This window comes from Phaethon lepturus, unplaced genomic scaffold (genome assembly GCF_000687285.1).
Source record: "Phaethon lepturus isolate BGI_N335 unplaced genomic scaffold, ASM68728v1 scaffold19733, whole genome shotgun sequence".
Taxonomy (NCBI): domain Eukaryota; kingdom Metazoa; phylum Chordata; class Aves; order Phaethontiformes; family Phaethontidae; genus Phaethon; species Phaethon lepturus.
This window is the reverse complement of record NW_010527246.1, coordinates 132,098-151,311: the sequence shown is the minus strand read 5'-3', so window position 1 is coordinate 151,311 and position 19,214 is coordinate 132,098. Positions and strand designations below refer to the sequence as shown.

The following is a 19,214-nucleotide window of genomic DNA, read 5'->3' as shown; positions in this document are numbered from 1 at the left end:
AGCTCGCCTGCCCCGCATCATCCGGCCGCGGGGGGGAGCCGTTGCAGGGGTGGGACGCACGCGTCGTGACGGAGCTGTGGCTGCACCGCATCTCTACCCGCACCCGGGTACGCTGTAGGGTGGTGGAGCTCTGTGCGGGCTGCCTGCCTGAGTGCTCGTCTTGTGTCTCGGGAGGGTTTTGCAGCCCGTGTGCTGTCAGGTTGCTGCTGGAGGTGCTTGAGGATGAGGCTTCGTGTTACAGCTTGAGCTGAATTAACAGCTGCCAAGATCAAAAAGAAGTCCTGCTGCAGGCAACGCGCTTCTGCCCCTCACCTCGTGCTGCCTGTGGTGTCCTCTGATCCCCAGGCAATGCAGTTCAGCTCAGGGGATGGACAAAAGCCCACAGGAAAGAAAACAAATAGTATTTTTTGCTTGGGTTAACGTGCTGGTGGTCCCCTGTGTGATCCCATAAAGGTGGGCGGAAGAAGGCGCTGAGGGGGGAAGCAGGACCTTCCCGTTTTGATGGTGGCAAGCTGTTAGGTTCAGCTTCACCGTAACGTGGAAGCGCACCCACAGCCGGCATGTTTGAAACTATCTATTTCAGTCGTGGCTATAGGAACCGCGGTTACGTGTCAGTGTGCCTGGAGACCGGTTCACTTCCTACATACCTGTCAGTATAGTGATGGGACACCCCGACAAGGCAGAAGACAAAAATCCTCGTCTCACCCCTTGTGCAAATACCCAGGCATATCCCTGCCTGGCTGACTGTATAGGACAGCTCTTTAACCATGACTTTCTCGTGCTGGACTACTCCTCTATTATACCCTTGCACTACTTTGAATGTGCTACGATGGAGATGATACTAAATACTGCCAAAGCAAGACGGCCGTGTCTGTTTACTCCAGAAGCCCCGGCAGAAGTAGCGTAAAATGCTGCTTTCACAAGCCCGTAACTGGTGAAGCTCTGCTGGAGGACCTGGCCATTGCACACCAAATAAGAGAGCAACAACAACCAAAACTAACAAACACTTTGCCTGTCTGTCTTTGTTACATCACAAATAGCGCTGCAAGATGAGGAGATTCATATGATCAGATGATTTATTCTACGTTGTGAGAGCCAGCAGCTGAGTCCTCACACCTGCTAAGTATACACAAAATAAGCTCATGCTGCAATGCCACGGCCTTATTTTTCTTCCTAGATCCAACTTCTTTTTCAAGATCTCAATCACCATTATTTCTAGCCTCATCCCCGTGTGCATATTTGAAAGCAACTCATTCGCTTACCTTCCTGGCTGCTGGAAAAGGGTTTCTCCATCGGGGAGGCAGCGCGGCCATCCGCTCCAGGCTTACGCTCGGTGTCGTCTGCCTGTCCGCGGCTGGTGGGTCTTTGAAAAGAAAACAGAAGCGATAGGGAGAGAGGAAGCAAGGACTGAAATGCTGCATAGCTGAGCAAAGCTCTTCCGTTTGTTTTCTATCAAATACACAGCAGCCTGTGTAATTCCCTGGCTACAAACTGTAGCTCTTTTTTATCAGATGCCAGTACGTTTGTTGACTGAGCGTCACTAGGATCACTCATTTGGCTGTGCAGTCGGTCCAGCACCGACCTGTCATTCAAAGATGCAGCGTTAAAGCCGATGTTTTTTGGAGCAATTAAAGTTTTGTTACGCAGGACGGGCTGGGGATGCGCAACACACGCGGCAGGCGCCTGGCACTGCAGCAGCCCTGCACAGAGGCAATTGGGCAGATGCCGAGAGAGGAGGATGTCAGACCCAAAAGGCAGCGCTCATTTTCTGCGATTTTTGCAGTTAAACCCTGTCCCCACACTATTTCCATCACGGAAATCCAAGTTGCAAAGGAACTGCAGGGAGGAAAGCACCAGCTATGTGTTATGGAAATTTAGGATGGTTTTTTTTTTTTTTCCTTTTTTTTTTGGTTTTGCTAGACTTGGTTTCTTCACTCATCATTAATCCTTGCTTATGTAGGCGTGTGGAAAGGCAATCCATTCCCAAGGCAGTGGAACTGGAAATTTGGAGGTTATCTTGTGCTGTCTTGGCTTGCTGACTTGCCGCTCATCCTGCCGTCCGCAAACTGCCAAGTGCCCGGCGAAGTCCAAGGGAGCGTTGCCTTTGGCAAGAATGAGTTGGACAGTGAAAATAAAATAAATGTCTCAAGCCAGGCCAACTGGGATCCCCTTTGGGGGAATTCTCCTCATTTGGGTGGATCTTCCCCCTCTGTGGATGTAGTCATGTTTGACTCAAGTAGTGTTTTACTCGAGGATGGCTTTCAGATATGACAGCAGTGTAGCTGTGAGAATGAAGATGTGAACGCTTTTGTGTGGCACCCAATTTGTTAACTGCCACAGTGCGAACTCTCGCTCAGCTTTGATGATACACATAATACATTCCAGGCATAAAAAGCCCTTTGTTACTAACAAGGACATAAATAATTACAGAAAAAACTCAAATTTTCCCTGCGCCTTTGTCTTCACACTAGCAGTCGGGCGATAGCTATGCAAGCAGCTGGGCATGTGTAAAGCAACTAAAAGCAACCCTCCTCATCAGCTTTCCTGAGACATTTTTAAGCTGCAGTAATGCAACTCTGCCATCATGCTAAGCTTTATTCGTTAAGCAAAAGAAACTAAGAAACTTCATTGGAGACCAGATTATGCTGGTTGCAAAAATGGAGGGATTCTTCTGCTCTTCGACCCCATTATCTCCTCCGTAGTGTCTTGATCAGCTTTCTTACACACAGCCTCGGATTCTGCTGAGACCTGCAAATTGCTTTTTTGGCTGCCAAATTGCCATAACCCTTCTATTTTTATGTTTTAAAAGAGCTTAAAACCCTCCATCCTCTTTGGACTTGTCTTTAAAATTGACCAGTACTGGGAGGATTTCATGTATATCCGAAGGCTTAGAAGAAGATGTTACTTCTACCAAGCTTCTAGTTTTACAGTCAACAGACATGAAAAGCCCAGCGGGGATAAAAGGAACTTAACCAGTTCTGTCTAATGCATATAAATCTACCTAAGAGCTCAAGGCACTGGAAGTACTCAATGCGCTACATTTATCTGAGTCTAAGATACAGAAATGGGTCTTCAGCCCACATGCCACATGTCCCATTTTGATGCCAAGTTAATATGAATTAATAGACTGAGATGAATAAACAAGGTCAGTCTGGGCTGGGCCAAGTTGAATCAATGTAAAATAATTGTCAGTATTTTCTGTCAGCAACACTGGTTTATCTTGGCCCGGGATTCTCGGCGCTATAGATTATAAAATGTTTTCAGTGGAACAGTTGGCAGACATTTTATTGATTTTTCTTTGTTTTGTGAATGCTGGAAAAATTTCCATTAAGTATACACGCTGCTCATGTGACGAAGCCAAACTGCTTTTTCAAACTTTTCTTTCTTCAAGTGAGCTAACGCAGTAATACATTAGCGATCTAATTTAATCAAGAGGACCTTTGTCTGGAATCAAGAGGCCATAGAGCACACCTTGATGCATCTCGAGTACTTATGGGCTAACAAGAGTTAATTTGTTTTTTTCAAGGTGCTGTACGCATGCTGACTAATTAATTTGCCCAACACCCCTTTGAAGTTGGTAACGTATTATCTCAGTTTTACAGATGTAGAAATTGAGAGTGCAACTTTGCACAGACATGCATATTTGCTGGCTGTTGTGTTCTCGATGCACGTGAAGCTCATGTTGCCTTCACCAGGCCTTTTGAGCATTTGAGCAACGGCAAAGAATGAGAAGAGACGTTGCAGCAACCGGGCAGGATTAGCACTGCTGAGCTGCTGGATCCCACCTCCACAATGAATTTCCTACACCGCATGGCCACATCCCTGCAGCACGCCTCTTAATAGAGTTACTTTGGAACTGAAAATTGCTAGGACAGATAGAGCAGCTTGTAAGATTACGTGTGGACCTGTGGCAGACTGTATTTCTCAGCCTATATTCCTTCTATTTTAATACCAGGTTTGCTTCCTGATTAAAGAGGACTTTTGGAAAAGATAATTGACAGTGGAAGAACAAAAGGAAGTGCCATAACAGTGGTGAATGCTTATTTTGTTTAATTGCATGAAACAATGGAGTTGTTAGAGTAAGAAATCTGTTTAATGTTTTGTTTTTTACATGACACACAAAAAGGGTGGGATAACTAATTCTCTCTCTCTCTTTACATTGATTTAAAAAACAGCATATACAGGTATGAAAGACCGTCATGCAGCTTTCTCTTAGTGCTTCCTGAGGTTCGATCAGTGATGCTACAGATTCAAAATATACAAACATGCTTCTGAGCTTAAATAAAAACCTTGTAGAACAGTAGAAATAGTGTATTTTTACATACATAAGCAACAGGAAAGTTTTATGATAAAAATCACTGTGATGATATACACTTTTGCTTTCTATTCTCATCACTTGTATTAAAATAAGAGATATCCTCATTAAAATAGGAGTAGTTCTCGTTTGGAGCATGGGGACGAGGTAGATGGATAACAAGCTAAAAAAACCCTCCAACCCAGCTTCACACACATCCTGACACTACCAACAAGTGCAAGATATTTAAACCCACAATGCATTATTGTAACGAAACAGAATGACACACCGATGGGGAGGAAACCCACACCACTGTTACCAATGCCAATGGCTAAGGAGTGAGTGCAGACTCTGCCTCTTATGTGCCAGACTTGGGCACGGTCGCAGGCGCTCGCTAGTTGACTCATCCAGAAATAAGCTGTCCTACAGGGAGTCAATCAGTTCCTTTAACACATTGCCAAGAGGATCAGTATGCTACTTTGGTCCTCTGAACAACAGCGTCCACACCTTCTGAAAATATTTTCGTCATTTAAAGGCAGCAAAAAGGTTATGCTGATCAAAACGTTTTCATAAATAGATAACAAGAATAATGAGACGACAAGAACTGCTAGGCTATAACATATCTGACACTTGGAAGGAGAGAATGGCAGTGGTCAATGGCAAATATAAGCCAGATATGAGAGCTTTATCTTGTAAAATTATTCACTGGACTGTGCATTGTTGGTGGTATTTAACTGTCCTGCTCAGGTTAGAGTGAAATAAACCACACAGTGAATACAAATGCCTCTATCTGGAGTGTTGTCCTGAAATCTTTATTGCCCACAACTTACCCTCTGTGTGTGTGTGCGTGCACAGTTCAGAAAGCTGACTACAGTTCTTCACTGACAGCCACACTACTGCTACTTTCACAAAATGTCATGGAGTTAAGCCAATTTTCTCTGTCTGTAGAACACACTTTAGTCTCAAACTAAGTTCTCTGCTCTCCTGACTGTTAAGACAAGAAGAGAAGCCAGAATGCCTAGAATAAGTTCGCAGAGGCATAAACCCTTGAGACTCTTTTATGAATGATCATTTTTGTTCCAGCCTTTTCTGTCCCCATCTCCGTCCCAGGCTACGGCTTTCCTTGTTAGGCAGGGCAGCAAAGGAGATGATGATGTGAATCACAGAATCATAGAATCACAGAATCATTAAGGTTGGAAAAGACCTTCAAGATCATCAAGTCCAATCGTTAACCCAACACCACCATGCCCCCTAAACCATGTCCCGAAGTGCCACGTCCACACGTTTTTTGAACACTTCTAGTGATGGTGACTCCACCACTTCCCTGGGCAGCCTGTTCCAATGCTTGGCCACTCTCCCGGTGAAGAAATTTTTCCTAATACCCAATCTAAACCTGCCCTGGTGCAACTTGAGGCCATTTCCTCTCGTTCTATTGCTAGTTACTTGGGAGAAGAGACCAACACCCACCTCACTACAATCTCCTTTCAGGTAGTTGTAGAGAGCGATTAGGTCTCCCCTCAGCCTCCTCTTCTCCAGACTGAACAATGCCAGTTCCCGCAGCTGCTCCTCATAAGACTTGTGCTCCAGACCCCTCACCAGCTTTGTTGCCCTTCTCTGGACATGCTCCAGCAATTGTTAAAATTGCAACCTGAAAACTGGGCTTCTGTTACACATATGCAGATGTTAGGCTCCCTGAAGGGTGTCAGTAACAAGGTTTATTAAGTTAAACAGAAATGTCTTCTGCTAGCCTTCACAGATTGCTCAGGGCTTCTGCCTAGGTGTAATTCGTGAGATACGCCTCAGCTGTCCCAAAACAAAGGTTCTGTCAAAGCTGAAATACAAGAAAGAAAGAAGTCTGCGTATGTGCTGCAGATGAGCTTCCAGAAACTTGGGTGAGAGATAGATTTGAGACAGTATCTGGGTCTGACAGGGTGGTAGTGTTAGAAATGCAGTAATGTAGGTCAGTTGGTCAATCATGGGTTTGGTGTGACTAGCTGGTAGAAAGATGTAAAGCCAAAGCAGACAAACAGAAGACTCTGGGAAAGAAGAGCAGCCGTCAAGTACTGTTCTTGCTGAACACCTGCAAAGTCCCGTCACGGTGTCTTACAGAGATTAGGGGAACCACTGCTACCCCAGAGATAGCAGAGTCTATCTTGAATTCATGCAGGCCAAGTGCACATGAGCGCTTCTACTTGCTTTGTGTGACTTCCAATTTACTTGTACAGATAAGGTTGTGGGTTTTTTATTGCAATGAACAGATTGATTTTAGGTTGGAAAGGAGCTCTGGAGGTCATCTGGCACAATCCTCTTCTCCAACCAGATTCAGCTGTTAAGTAAGTTAGATCCAACTTCAAAGTTGCTTCGGCTCAGGTCTGTGACCCAGCAGGGACTTGTGATGGATAACAGCAGAAATGAACCATTGGCACTGGCAAACATCCGGAAGGTCAGAAAGAGAGCATCAGTACATTCCCTCACGTTAAACTTGGAGCAACGCTCAGGAGTCCAGTTCTGACCTGACACTTGTCACATCACCAGAAAGGACTGTACTTGCTGTAGGAAATCACAGTATACCAGCATGCCCGGAATGAAGTGGACAAATTGACTAATCTTGCTCCCCAGACTGCAAATCAAGTCCTCAGAGACAATATCTCATGGATTTAAATGATGCTGAGGAGGTAAATCAACAAGTTGCCTACAATAATACGTATCAAGTGTGGCTGAAGTGACTTGGCCAAGACAGGAGGCTGTATTGTGCATGGGGTTAGGGAACAGAGAAGAATACTAGTAAATCTATTACAAAAATGGAATTTTCTTCTTTTGTTTTCTTGAGGGGAAGGACTTCAGAAGTAAATAGGAAATGATTCAGGATGTACATTTATCTCACTGGTGAGCAGAATACGTAAACACTGAAGACTAGCGTTAAACAGCATGAGAAATAGTGAAAGTCAATAATGAAACAAAAAATGACCGAGCTAACGAACAATGAAGGGCCTTTACAGGAGGGAGAATGTGTCCTGATTATTGATTTTGAAACTGCAGGTAGTGGTTGGAGGCTGGGAAGAAGTGGACAGTGGAAATGTCAGATATGAATTTGTGATGTGGGAAATCGGTTAGAATAATAATGTTGCTGTGCACTTACTAAGATGCTCAGCTGCAAGCACTATACAGCTGCGATTTCATAAACTTCACTGCATTTTAGTACGGCATTGTCACCATTTTCCAAGTGAATTCACTGAGGCAGCAGAAAGCAAAAATGATTTAATTTTGCGTTCACATGTTGGATCAATTTAAAGAAATTTCCTCAAGTGTTGCATAACCATCTACCCATTATAAACTATGTCCTCTGCTGATGTCTCAGATTAGGCAGTCAAATCTCTAGTATAGAATAGAATAGAATAGACCACACCAGATCAGACCAGACTAGACTAGACTAGACTATTTCAGTTGGAAGGTACCTACAATGATCATCTAGTCCAACTACCTGACCAATTCAGGGCGGACCAAAAGTTAAAGCATGTTGTTAAGGGCATTGTGCAAATGCCTCTTAAACACTGACAGGCTTGGGGCATCAACCACCCCTCTAGGAAGCCTGTTCCAGTGTTTGATCACCCTCACGGTAAAGAAATGCTTCCTAATATCCAGTCTAAACTTCCCCTGGTGCAGCTTTGAACCATTCCCATGCGTCCTATCGCTGGATCCCAGGGAGAAGAGGTCAGCACCTCCCTCTCCACTTCCCCTCTCCAGGAAGCTGTAGAGAGCAATGAGGTCACCCCTCAGCCTCCTTTTCTCCAAACTAGGCAAGCCCAAAGTCCTTAGCCACTCATCACAGGACATTCCTTCCAGCCCTTTCACCAGCTTTGTTGCCCTCCTCTGGACACATTCAAGGACCTTCACATAGTACTTGAAGTGAGGCCGCACCAACGCTGAACACAGAGAGGTAATCACCTCTTTTGAGCGGCTGGTTACGCTGTGTTTGGTGGACCCCAGGATGCGGGAGGCGTTTTGCCCTCGGCTGCCAGGGCACGTGGCTGACTCCTATTGAGCCTGCTGTTGACCAGCACCCCCAGATCCTTTTCCGCAGGCCACTCCTCTCCCAATCTATACTTGTGCCTGGCGTTACTCCATCCTAGCTGCAGAATCCAGCATTTCAACTTGTTAAATGTCATCACAGTAATCACAGCCCAATGCTTGGCCAAAGAGATGAAACATTGCAATGACTGCAAACTGAGAACGTCCCTATTTATGTAGGCTCCTAACACTCAAACCCTTCCTTTCTTTATATAATTTTCTTCACATGAAGAAGTCTGATGCAGACTTGGCAGCAAATGTATTACAGAAAACAAACTCTGTGAAACTGGAGGCAAAACACAAGCCACAGTTATGTGCTTGTAACCGTCTGTGTTTTTTTTTTTTAAGCACAGAGAAGAGGTTGTTGGGAGTCACCTGTGCCTGCCTCAGCAGGTGACCTTCCCAGCCAGTTGGCGTTGTCACAGGGAGTGCCTTCAAAACTCAAATTCGTGTTGGCAGGCTTCAAGCAGTTGTGGCCAGCCAAGGGAGCTGTGAGAAGTTTTCTTTCACAGCTCTGCAAGAGGCAACCAAAAACCCTGGGCGCTCCAGTGGGAGGTCAACTGCAAGCACCGGGTGTCAGCGGGCAGAGGAGCTGGTTGCGTGGGTGGGGAGTTTGCTTTATACTCACCAACCCGGCAAGAGGCAAACAAAAGCCTCGGGAAATCCCAGCAGTTTATGCAGCTCTGGCAATTGCAAGGAGCCACTCGTGAGGCTCAGCAATTTTTGGTGACCCACTTGGGCTGGCACAGGCAAATGTGGTCAAGCTGGGGAGCCCAGGAGTAGGAGTAAAGTTGCACTCCACAATCTCTCTCCCAAGACGCCTGGCGAAGGCAGACATGGCACTGCCAGAGCCGTGTGAGTCATAGCAACCTCCGAAAGGGAAAAGGTGAGCTGAAGGGAGGATAGCGTGTTTATACCTTTGGATCAGAGGCATGTTGGGATTAGTCTCTGCTCTAGCGCTCTGTTAAAGGAGCTCCTTTTATTGGAGCACTTGGAAAGCCCTCTGTAGCCAATACAGCCAGCATGATCTTACTGTCTTTATTACTTGCCCATATCAATATAGTGCTATCGCCATCCCGAAAGTTAAGAGAGAATAATTGTGCTCTATATTTTTAAAAGCAGGTCCCATCTCCAAATCCATTACATATCTCTGAAAGCCTTAGACGGTGTTCTGTATCCTGAAAATTGTAGGCTATGTATGAAATAAATATTTCAGTAGTGGTGTGCAGCTGGTATAATGAATGTTATGTCTAATACTTCAAAAGCTCAGTCTCTTCATGTGAGGAAAGACGAAAAACTAGGTAATATACAGTTTTCCAGAACTAAAATAAACTTCTGGAATAAATAAATAAAAAAACCTGTTTCTTGCCCACACGAAAAGTGTTCAGCACAGTTATACACAAATGGTTAGGATGATTTGTCAATGTGGAAGTTCAACATTGTACTCACATTAGTTTTACTAAAAATATTCCTACATACAGTAGGCATAGAAAATAAAAATAAATGCATCTATATAGTAACTGGGAACAAATAATTGTTTCTCTTCCATCAAGAATATATGAAGAAAAGTAAGAGAAATAAATGCTTTTTTAATCTTTGCAAAAGAGCTGTTTCATTGTAATTTCCCATCCGTTGCAAGGTGGTGTGCTGGTTCACTAGCAACAAACGCATACACACGCTTCTTGAAAAAAATCCACCGTCGTCAGACCTGTCGTTTCTCTCATAACAGGTAAGTTCCAGGTTTTAATCCACTTTGGAAGAAGTGCACTCTTGAAAGACCATCACAGGGATTTTGATCACAGGCTAGTGATGAGCCTATAGAAAGCTGTAAAGTTTGCGTTAGGTTTCAAAAAGTTCTGTTTGTCATTGTTAATTTGCTGCATTTCCATTGCTGTATTTCTCTCTTCTGTACATTCATCAAGGAAGGCTGCATTTGCCCAAATGTTTTAATTTGAAAATGGTTGTGCTAGTGCATGTTAAATGCTCACAAACTGTCTACGTTTCTGGAGATTGCTTTGTGTCCGTGCCATGGCCTTCTGGCTTCCAAGTTCTCCTTAGTTCCTGTTTAGTGTCTTAATGTTTTACTGTGTTAGTGGTCATGATGCAGATGACAACTGAGGTTGCCAGGAAAGTTCAGAATATCAAACATACATTTCAAAAGTATTTTAGTTAATGGTTCCCCCCTCACTTCCATTTTCTGTTATGGAAATACAGGACGAAACATCTTTGATAGACACACAAGTTGCGCGTGTGCCCTTTCCTGTGCCGCTCACCTGTAGGAGCAGCTCTGTGCTGGCAGTCTGACGGCTGGACTGGGAGCAGGTGGGTCATGCTCTCCTCCGTGCTCTGAAGGTTGGTCAATGAAAGCTTCACAAGATGGGTCTTCTTCGTCTGACTGGCCCAGGAGTTCTGTTAAGATGAATCAAGATATGATATGAGGCTTTCTTAATTTAAAAGTACCAGCCAAGTTGCCAACCGTTTCCCTTAGACGTCAATAAGGACATGGGTGTCCTCTCTTATAGTGGATCAAATCAAATGGAAAACCATATGCTTATATAGCTTTCACCCTTGACTCTTCCCCTTGAAAAGAAGGCCGAGTAGCTAACAACCAGCAACTATAACATGTCCAAGAATTTTTGGAAGGGAGGGAGTGGGTGTGTGTTGGCCTTAGCTAGCAAGGAGGAAATGTCTTCTCTGAATTGTGAACTACAGAAGGTCTAGCTGGCTGCCAAAGGCTGCTGTGTGTGAGTATTTCATTGCCGACATATGGATCAAAGTCTTACCAATTGGACTGCTCCCCCACAAGGGTATGTGTAACTCCTTCCTTTAAAAATAAAGACTTTCCTTAGCTTTGTTTCAAAATATTTTGGTTAACAATGAAGACTTGAAGTCTTCAAGTAGGTGAAGGTGGGGCCTCCAATTCCCAAGTTCCAGTCTGAGCCCTTTGGAGAAGGAAATTGTTTGAAAATACCCAAACCACTTAAAACTATAGAGGAGTAATTGCATATTCTAGGTGTGAGACTTAAAATAAATAAATTAAAAATGTAATAAAATCCTAGGCTAGCAAAGTTAGGATTAAGGAAAAAAAACCTGTCACAGATAAAGACTAACAGATTTTTCTCGAAATCGTAAGAACCTTTTGCGTTTTTTAAATTTTTAATCCTGTTTTTCTCCCCTTGTTCTCGGCCTTCCTGGATCCTGTATAAGCTAATCTGTACCATACTCACAGCAACACCATGGGCAGTGAGAAGAATATAATGCTTTTGCGAGTGTTGCCGTACTGCTAGTTTACATTTCGGCTGGAGACCCTAAACTCACCAGCTTAGCAAATCTACTTGTAAGTGTTTCTGAATCTCCGAGTCCTAAAAAGCTAATGCTGTAAGATTGCTGTGGACTATTTCTACCTTCATGCTACCTAAATATTATTAACATCTGCGGTGCGAGAGAGGGTGAAGTGTGGCAACCGATCTGGCTCTCTCAGGTAACTGATATTCTCCGCCTGTGCTGCAGTTTCCCACATGTGGAGAATCGCTGGAAACAACCAACTCGGTCAGAGCCAACACACCTCTAAGCAAGCACACCACATCGCAATAAATAAAGGAGATAAACTGGCCCTGGTGCAACTTCTCCTCTACCTTGAATAAAAAATCTGAAGAGAAAAAAAGGAGGGGAGGAAAAAGGTGTACGAGCAATGCTCTAGAAAACTCAAACCAAGGGCAAGTAAAGTAAGTTTCTCTGGAGGTCTCTTCTTGGAGCCTGTTGCAGAGTGAGCAGCCAAGAGAAGGCGCAGGAGAAACTGCTTTTGATATGCATGAAGAACTCTGGGAAAGGGCTTAAACAAAATTCCTGTTGATGTGTGTGTAGGCAAAATCCACCACAGCTCTCATGGGACAAACTTTGATAGCCTCTGCTTGGGAACACAGCTCTCACTACCGTGCTTCTACCTGTGAACCAAGTCTTTAGTCCTGAAGAGTCTCCATCTTCACTTGGCCTTAGATTTTAAGGGAAATGTTAAACCTTTTAGTTTTCTAAATGTCAAAGCGAAGATCTACAGTGTGAGTCAAGCTGGCGTAATTAATCTTTTTTTTCTTTTTTCACCTACTCAGTAACGTCTAAGGCCTACACAACTTACACCCTTAAAGTTACAAATTTTCACCAATATACGATGTCCATGGCTTCTCCTTAGTCATGACTCCTGAGGCTGACCTACCTCCAAGGAGCAGTGGCATTTCAGAAAACAAAACCCTGAGAGATGCCGAGAGAGGAGTGTGTATTGAGAAAGGAAACAAAATAGGATTGGGTCAGTTTCGTCTTGATCTCTTTTACATCATAATATTAATTGCATTTTCTCATACCTGCTGAGAAGCAGATCTGAATAAATCACAGCCTCTCACGTCAACCACTTCAGCGTAACTAACTCATGCATGTGCGCTGAGTGGGACCTAGCAGTTTTGTAACGTGGAGTGGGCTATGATTTGGATGTATCCAGTCCTCGTGTGGCATATTTCTAATATATGAACACTATGAGCAATTATAGCCATGGCCACTGACTTTGATATTTTGCGCCGTGGATGCAGCACAGTTACACCTTGTTAAATAATGTTACTGGATCCATAGGAACATCAAGGAAAACAGAGCAGCCTGTCATATGTGAGCACACTGGTAGCCAAAATTGGGGGGTGAGGGGGGTTCTCACCCACAGGAATGCAAATAGATTTCTTTGCACTTTCATATCTAAATTAAATATCTGAAACTGACCTCAAGTTATGAGGATTGAACCTATTCTAGTCTGGCTATACAGCTGCAGTATTGCAGTAGAACATTAGATAGGATCAGATGCCAGGAGTGGTTCAAAGCCACAAAACCATCTGATATGAGCTCTAGAGTAAAGAAATAAATATTTTTGTTGTGGGACATTGGACTGTGTTCCCTGTGAGAAGCACTACAACAGGAAAAACAAATGCACAAGGAACACTGTTTAAACAACAGCCCTTCCCAAACCAGAGGCAACATATCCCACATTTAATTAAAAAGGGAAGGATTTTGTAAACAACACCATAGAGCTGGAAGAGGGTGGTGGTCCTCACATCTAGATGAGGGCCCAGGCTAGGGTTTGGTGCTTGCTAAAGGCTTGACTTTGATAAAGTAGTATTGGAGCTATCACAAGGTGCTCCTAAGATTTTGTATTCAGGTAATCTGGGATCTTCCTTTGGCTTATTACACAATAAACTCTTACTGGTTTTAATTCTAACCCAGTATTTACTTATCATGTTAGGATCTGAGGATTTGAATCTGAATTTTAAAAACTTGAGAGTTGGTATTGTGGCTAACATTGTTGTTTCAGCATTAAAATAATCTATCAGATGCAAGAATATGAATTATATTGTGCTAAAAATCTTTATCTACAAAATCCCGTTTGTCGTGATCAATATTAGGATAACGTTGTACACGCACACCTGCACAAGGCACATCCTGCATTTCCAAAATTTGCTGATAGCTGCTATTGCTACATCTACCGCCCGTCTGAACTAGCCAAATAAGTTTCTTTAAAAGTCCACTTAAAGTCTTCCTACACTTTAGTGAGCAGGATGCTCTCCGAACACCGTACGCAGCTGATGAGATCTCATGCCTTCCCTGTTCATATATGTGTCATTGTTTAACTGTATCTATTCTCTTTTGGATTTGTGTCTGCAAATCAGAAGCTGTTTCCATTCTCCAGTATACTCCACTAAACTTTCAGGGATAAAAATGCATTTAAAAACATGCAATCTCATGGTAAAATGAAAATCTTCTACTAATATTGTTTGCAAAATTGACAGCTCTACTTAACAGAAGCCATTAAACTATTTACAAAGTAGCTGCTGCTCTTGTGAAAATACAGCCTTTTTTTGGCATGAAAAATAAACTAGTTGATAAGCGAGAGATAAGCCATTTGACGACTTCTTTGTGTGCCCAGCACGGTATGCAGAGCCAATTCTGTACAATCTGATGTTTACAGAGCAATCGTAATGTACGACCTCCTTAGGCAACGGGGACACAAGAAGCCTTTAAAATGCTGAAGCAAGCATTCAATCAGAACTCTTCATGCTGATCTTCAAAAAATTCAATAAGTTCAAAAAATGTAACTCCTTCTGAAGATAAAATATCAGTTTTTTGCTTCAGGAGTTGCAAATATATCCCAATGAACTCCCAGTGAACCAAACAGACTTCTGACATACTGCTCTTTTTTTTTTTTTTTTTTTAAATAAGTAAATAGTAGTTTTTCTGAAAGAAACCAATCAGGGGTCTGAAGAAATGCAAATAGTTAAGCAAAGCAAGTGCTGTAAAACAGTATAGTTTAGTAATAACCCTAACGATCACACTTTTTAGGCACTTAAATGATTTTTTTTTACGTGACTACTATTTCCACGTGAGTAAGTTCATATCTCCTTGTCTTATGCATTAACTTATTTTTTTAAATTATTTTAATTTTTTATTTTGACCTGTTGAAATCAAGCTTTCAAACTCTGTGAGCTGTTGTTGGTTTTTTTTAAGGCAAATAACTGCTGCAAGAGGGGTGCTATTGAGCATGGTCTCATGCATTATCAAGTTGCTCCACGTTAACTCTATCCAAGGTTTTCTCAAACAACATGAAGGTATTTCTGAAGCCACTGGATAAAATTCTTTTGGCATCGAAATTAGCGGGAACTTCCCTTGCTGACTTCAGTGTGGTCAGGTTTGGTTTTTTTCTGGCTACAATTCTTTTCCTGAACATGTCTTTCTAAATGAACAGATTCTAATAGAATTGTTTCGTTTCAACAAATTCCTGCAGGGAAACCACACAGCTTTGTGTGGAAAAAATTCTGCTTCTTTTGGTCTAGTTTTCCATGGCTTCTTATTTTTAGATTATTTTTGTGTTGTTTTGTTAATTCCCAGTGCTGTCATGTTTTCATTTGACAAATATATAAATTGTCGAAATATTGTTTTTATAGTACTTTCAAAACTCATTGAGAACAGCTGTTACTGCTGAGAGAGCTGGAAAAGGTGCATTAAATCAGAATATCTCCCATTTGTGTTGTAATTTAACAATTTGATACCTGACAAGATAAGGCACTTCAATCACTAAGTAGAAGCACCCCTTAATGGTAGCATAACATGTCATTATTTCACTAGTTGGATATTAGGCGCATTAGTAGCAGCAAAACTCTTTCAGTGGGTGTGCCAGGAAATTTAAGAATTAAAAGTTATGTGATAAAACTAAATAAGTAGTTAACATTTATAAACAACAACAACTTATTTTTTGTAGCATAGACAGATATATTTTCCTTAGCAGTCTTCTGCAGCTTGCAGTGAAAACCTGGCTTTAAAACTTTCTGCAAATGGAAATGCCAAGTCTTTACTAGCTCCGGCTGAGATTTTAATCTCTACTGCTCATTTGCTCTGCTAGAATCATACACAAAATTAAGTTAACCACTATATAAGCTGAATAGTTCATTTTATATCTCCCTGGAGCCTAAGTAGTCAGGTTCCTTAGGAACTGCCCTAGCAGTGCCAATATTGTTTAATTTAAAAAGAAAGGCGTGTCTTACAGGGTGATCCAGATGTGGTAGTACCAAGCTGTGATGGGTCGCCAGCTGAAAGAGACTGAATAACCAAGGATTTGCTTCAATTCCAGGCCCTTTCACTTCAAAGGTTTGACTGGTGTCCCAGCAATAGAGATCCTGCACCTCCAGATGTTATCGGGTTTCCCGAACCATGTGAAGTTTGCCTTGTAATCTTGGCAGCGGGCAAGCGGCTCTCCTCTCGGCTGCTGATGCATGTTAACAAGCTGGAGTGCCAAGACGCAAGATGAGCAACCTAAGGCTGCTATTGCTCAGTAATTACAGCATGCACAGGAGGGAGGACATTCCTGGTGACTAGGCATTTTCTTTGTTTGGCAAGTGGTACTTTAGACCAGGTCTTTTTTTTTTTTCTTCTTTTTTTTCTTTTTCATTTTAAGTGACTATCTAGAAATACCTGTTCTAAAGGAAAGCTGGGCAAAAAGCTGCTGGTGAGCACAGACATTTCCATTGTTTGGGGTGAAGGCTGTAGCAGTGGAAATGTGGGTGCGTGCTCCGGAGCATCTCAGCGAAAGCGTTCAGGGAAGACCTGATTATTCTTAAGTGATGCTCTAGAGACTCCACAGAGACAAAAGTGCCTCCGGCATTGCAAGCCCCAACCCACAACGGGCAAAGCAGGCGCTGCCGAACTTGCATGTTCATTCAGCTGCTCTTCGTGACGCCCATGTATGGGGCACACCCTCTGCTTGGCACTTCCAGCCCAAGGACCAAGCGTCTCTGCTCCCAGCTTCCGCCCTCCAGGCATCCAGAGCAGGGAGATGTGCTGGCCAGACCGGAGGCAGGTAGGCTCGGGGGAGAAGAAAACCATTTCAGGGGGTTAATTGAAAGAGAAATACATCTGCAAACACGAGATGCAGAATGGAAGCCTGCAAATAAATGCTGCCAGCTGGAAGCTGGCCAAACTGATAAAGCAGAAAAGAAATTGAGGGTTAAATGTTTTGGATGCTGAAGGCTTGGAGTTCAAAGAGGAGCTCAAGGAAACTCCCAGACACCAAGTCCATACAAAGAGGTTCTAGGCAAACACAAGCTTTCTGCAGGACAGCTCTTTCCCAGAGTTTCCAAAAGGGAATGGTTCGGACGAATGGTTAAGGGGTAGCACCTGGGAGCTCTTGTGCAAGGGAGGACGATGCCCATGGGTGAGCTACAGCTGAGGGGTAGGAGGAGTTGCTTTCCACAGGGAAATGGATGAGAAGTGCATCTGTCCACAGTGGGTTGGAACAACAATGTGTAGCTGTGGAATTATTTTCATTGCTTGGTAAAAAGGCAGAAGAGAGCTGCTCCTCCAGGCCAGGAGGTGAGGGAAACGAGAACAAGGCTGGAGGTCAGTCTGCCTTCCCTGCAGCACCAGCTCTTGCCCGTGTCAGGAGCGGGGTACTGTACCTGATGGAAACCCAGTTTTCACCAGGTATATAAGGACTGAGGGTTTGCAACTAGAAATTCTTGCCTAAATCCCAGGGAAAAACACCACTAGAAGGATGCTTCATTTCCAAAGGAAATCTCTGTTTTGGGTCTGCATGGGCTACTGTTTTCTACACAGTGGATTGGGGCTAGGAAAGCCGCCTTCTTCCACTGGACCAGGAAGCTATACTCAAAACAGGGGATGGGACAACTGGTGATGTGTCTCTCTGATATAACGCTCTCTGTGCCAGGCCCTTCTGGTGGTTTTGTGACAAGGACCCTGCGTTTCCAGCGCTGGCCCTCCCCTACAAGCTATACAACAAGACCACCTTGGTCTTCAGACAGCCATTTTTTCAACCAGCTGAGGTCAGAGTCCCTTACAAATGAGGTTTGCATCGTTATCCCATGCTACAGTGGGATACAAGAGCGGCACGTGGACAGCAAGGCATGGCTGCGTAACACTAAGGCTCTTAGTGCGGGAATTACATTTACAGGTGGGAAAGTCTTAGTCGTAACATCAACACTTTTTGAGCAGGTGCATAACTATGCCATAGCGCTGGAGCAAGGCTCGAGTTCAAGAGTTAGCTAATTGTATCTCTCTCAAAAAGGAATTGCCTCAGACCAGTTAATTTGTCAAGATAACGAACTGCAGCAATTCTCCTCGTTTGGAGCTGGGCCACTAACACTGATCTGAACTGTATTTAAACTCTTGATGACAGAGACTGAAAGAGATATTGCAATACTGGAGGTACAGGTTCTTAAAGCAAAACTGCATGTACAGCTGGAGTTGAGAGGCAGCAAGGGCATGCGAGTACACATCCTGCATATCCCTTAGATATGAAGAAATTCCCCGGGGCACCGACTCTGGTGCCTGGGCAGGCAGAGTTCATCTTGAATCTTTGGAAGTGATTGAGGTCCAAAAAGGATAATATAGTACCCATCAAGTCTCGATTTCTGCAATATGAGATAACACGAGCAGAATTTTTACCCCCCGCTTTCCAAAAAAAACAAGCAGACCCCAAAAGTACTGATTTGAAGTTATTGAAGGTTTTATGCTAGCCGCAAGAAAAAACCCTCTGTGGGCCTGATGCTGAGATTCCCATGGCCCTGTATTCTCCCAAGCCCCAGGTCGCTACTGCATTTTTCTTTTCAGTGTAGCAGTAGACATGAACGAGTTTGGAGGAGAAGAAAAGCAGAAGAAAGCGTCAGTAAAAATGCAGGCTTAGCCCAATGACTGTCCTCTGTCTCTGCTGTAAGTGAAGTAGACAGCATCAGGTAAAATGAAATGACATACGTTCTTGTGCTAGACCTCCTCTGGCTGCCAGGTGTTCTTTGCCCCACAAGAGAAACATGGACCAGGATAAACCCTGTACATTGACTCAGAGGAACTGAAAAGAATCGTGAATGAGCGGTACTGTCCCTGAAGGACACTCTGGACACGCTTAAGTTGGGGAGCAAGACCAACTTTCCCTGGTTTTCACTAGGTTGCTCCTCCAAAGAAGCCAGGACAAAACCTCTACCGTTACTGGCATCTCCTACAAGTGGAGTAGGACACATTGAAGCCTCTGCCATTTGTGCTCCAGCAGTGCTTTTTGGTGTTAGAAAAAGCATGAATGTTTTCAGAAATGATTTTATGCTATTAGGTTAAGCAGAAATAATGTCAGGTAAAGACAGAGAAGTATGTAAGACCTTTGACAAAGACAACCTGAATCTCGCCTTGCATTGGCACACCCTTTCTGGGAAAAGGATGCACTGAAAACAAAATTGGTTGTTGATGACTGTACGACTATGTCAGTGCCTTAAACAGCACCAACATGAGCAATTAGACAGACAGCTCATTTCAGAATATTCCTGCT

At 43.5% G+C, this 19,214-nt stretch overlaps 1 protein-coding gene across 1 annotated transcript in view; it reads right to left on the bottom strand.

Annotated features, from left to right (window-relative positions):
- Nucleotides 1-17: 17 nt before the first annotated feature.
- Nucleotides 18-19,214, bottom strand: part of WDPCP (WD repeat containing planar cell polarity effector) — a 100,759-nt gene continuing 81,562 nt past the window's right edge. The window contains exons 14-17 of the mRNA XM_010283330.1: nucleotides 10,636-10,771; nucleotides 1,493-1,582; nucleotides 1,263-1,363; nucleotides 18-259 (exon numbers count right to left, since the gene is read on the bottom strand). Of these exons, the coding sequence (XP_010281632.1) occupies nucleotides 18-259; nucleotides 1,263-1,363; nucleotides 1,493-1,582; nucleotides 10,636-10,771 (569 nt within the window). The remainder of the gene's footprint in view (nucleotides 260-1,262; nucleotides 1,364-1,492; nucleotides 1,583-10,635; nucleotides 10,772-19,214) is intronic.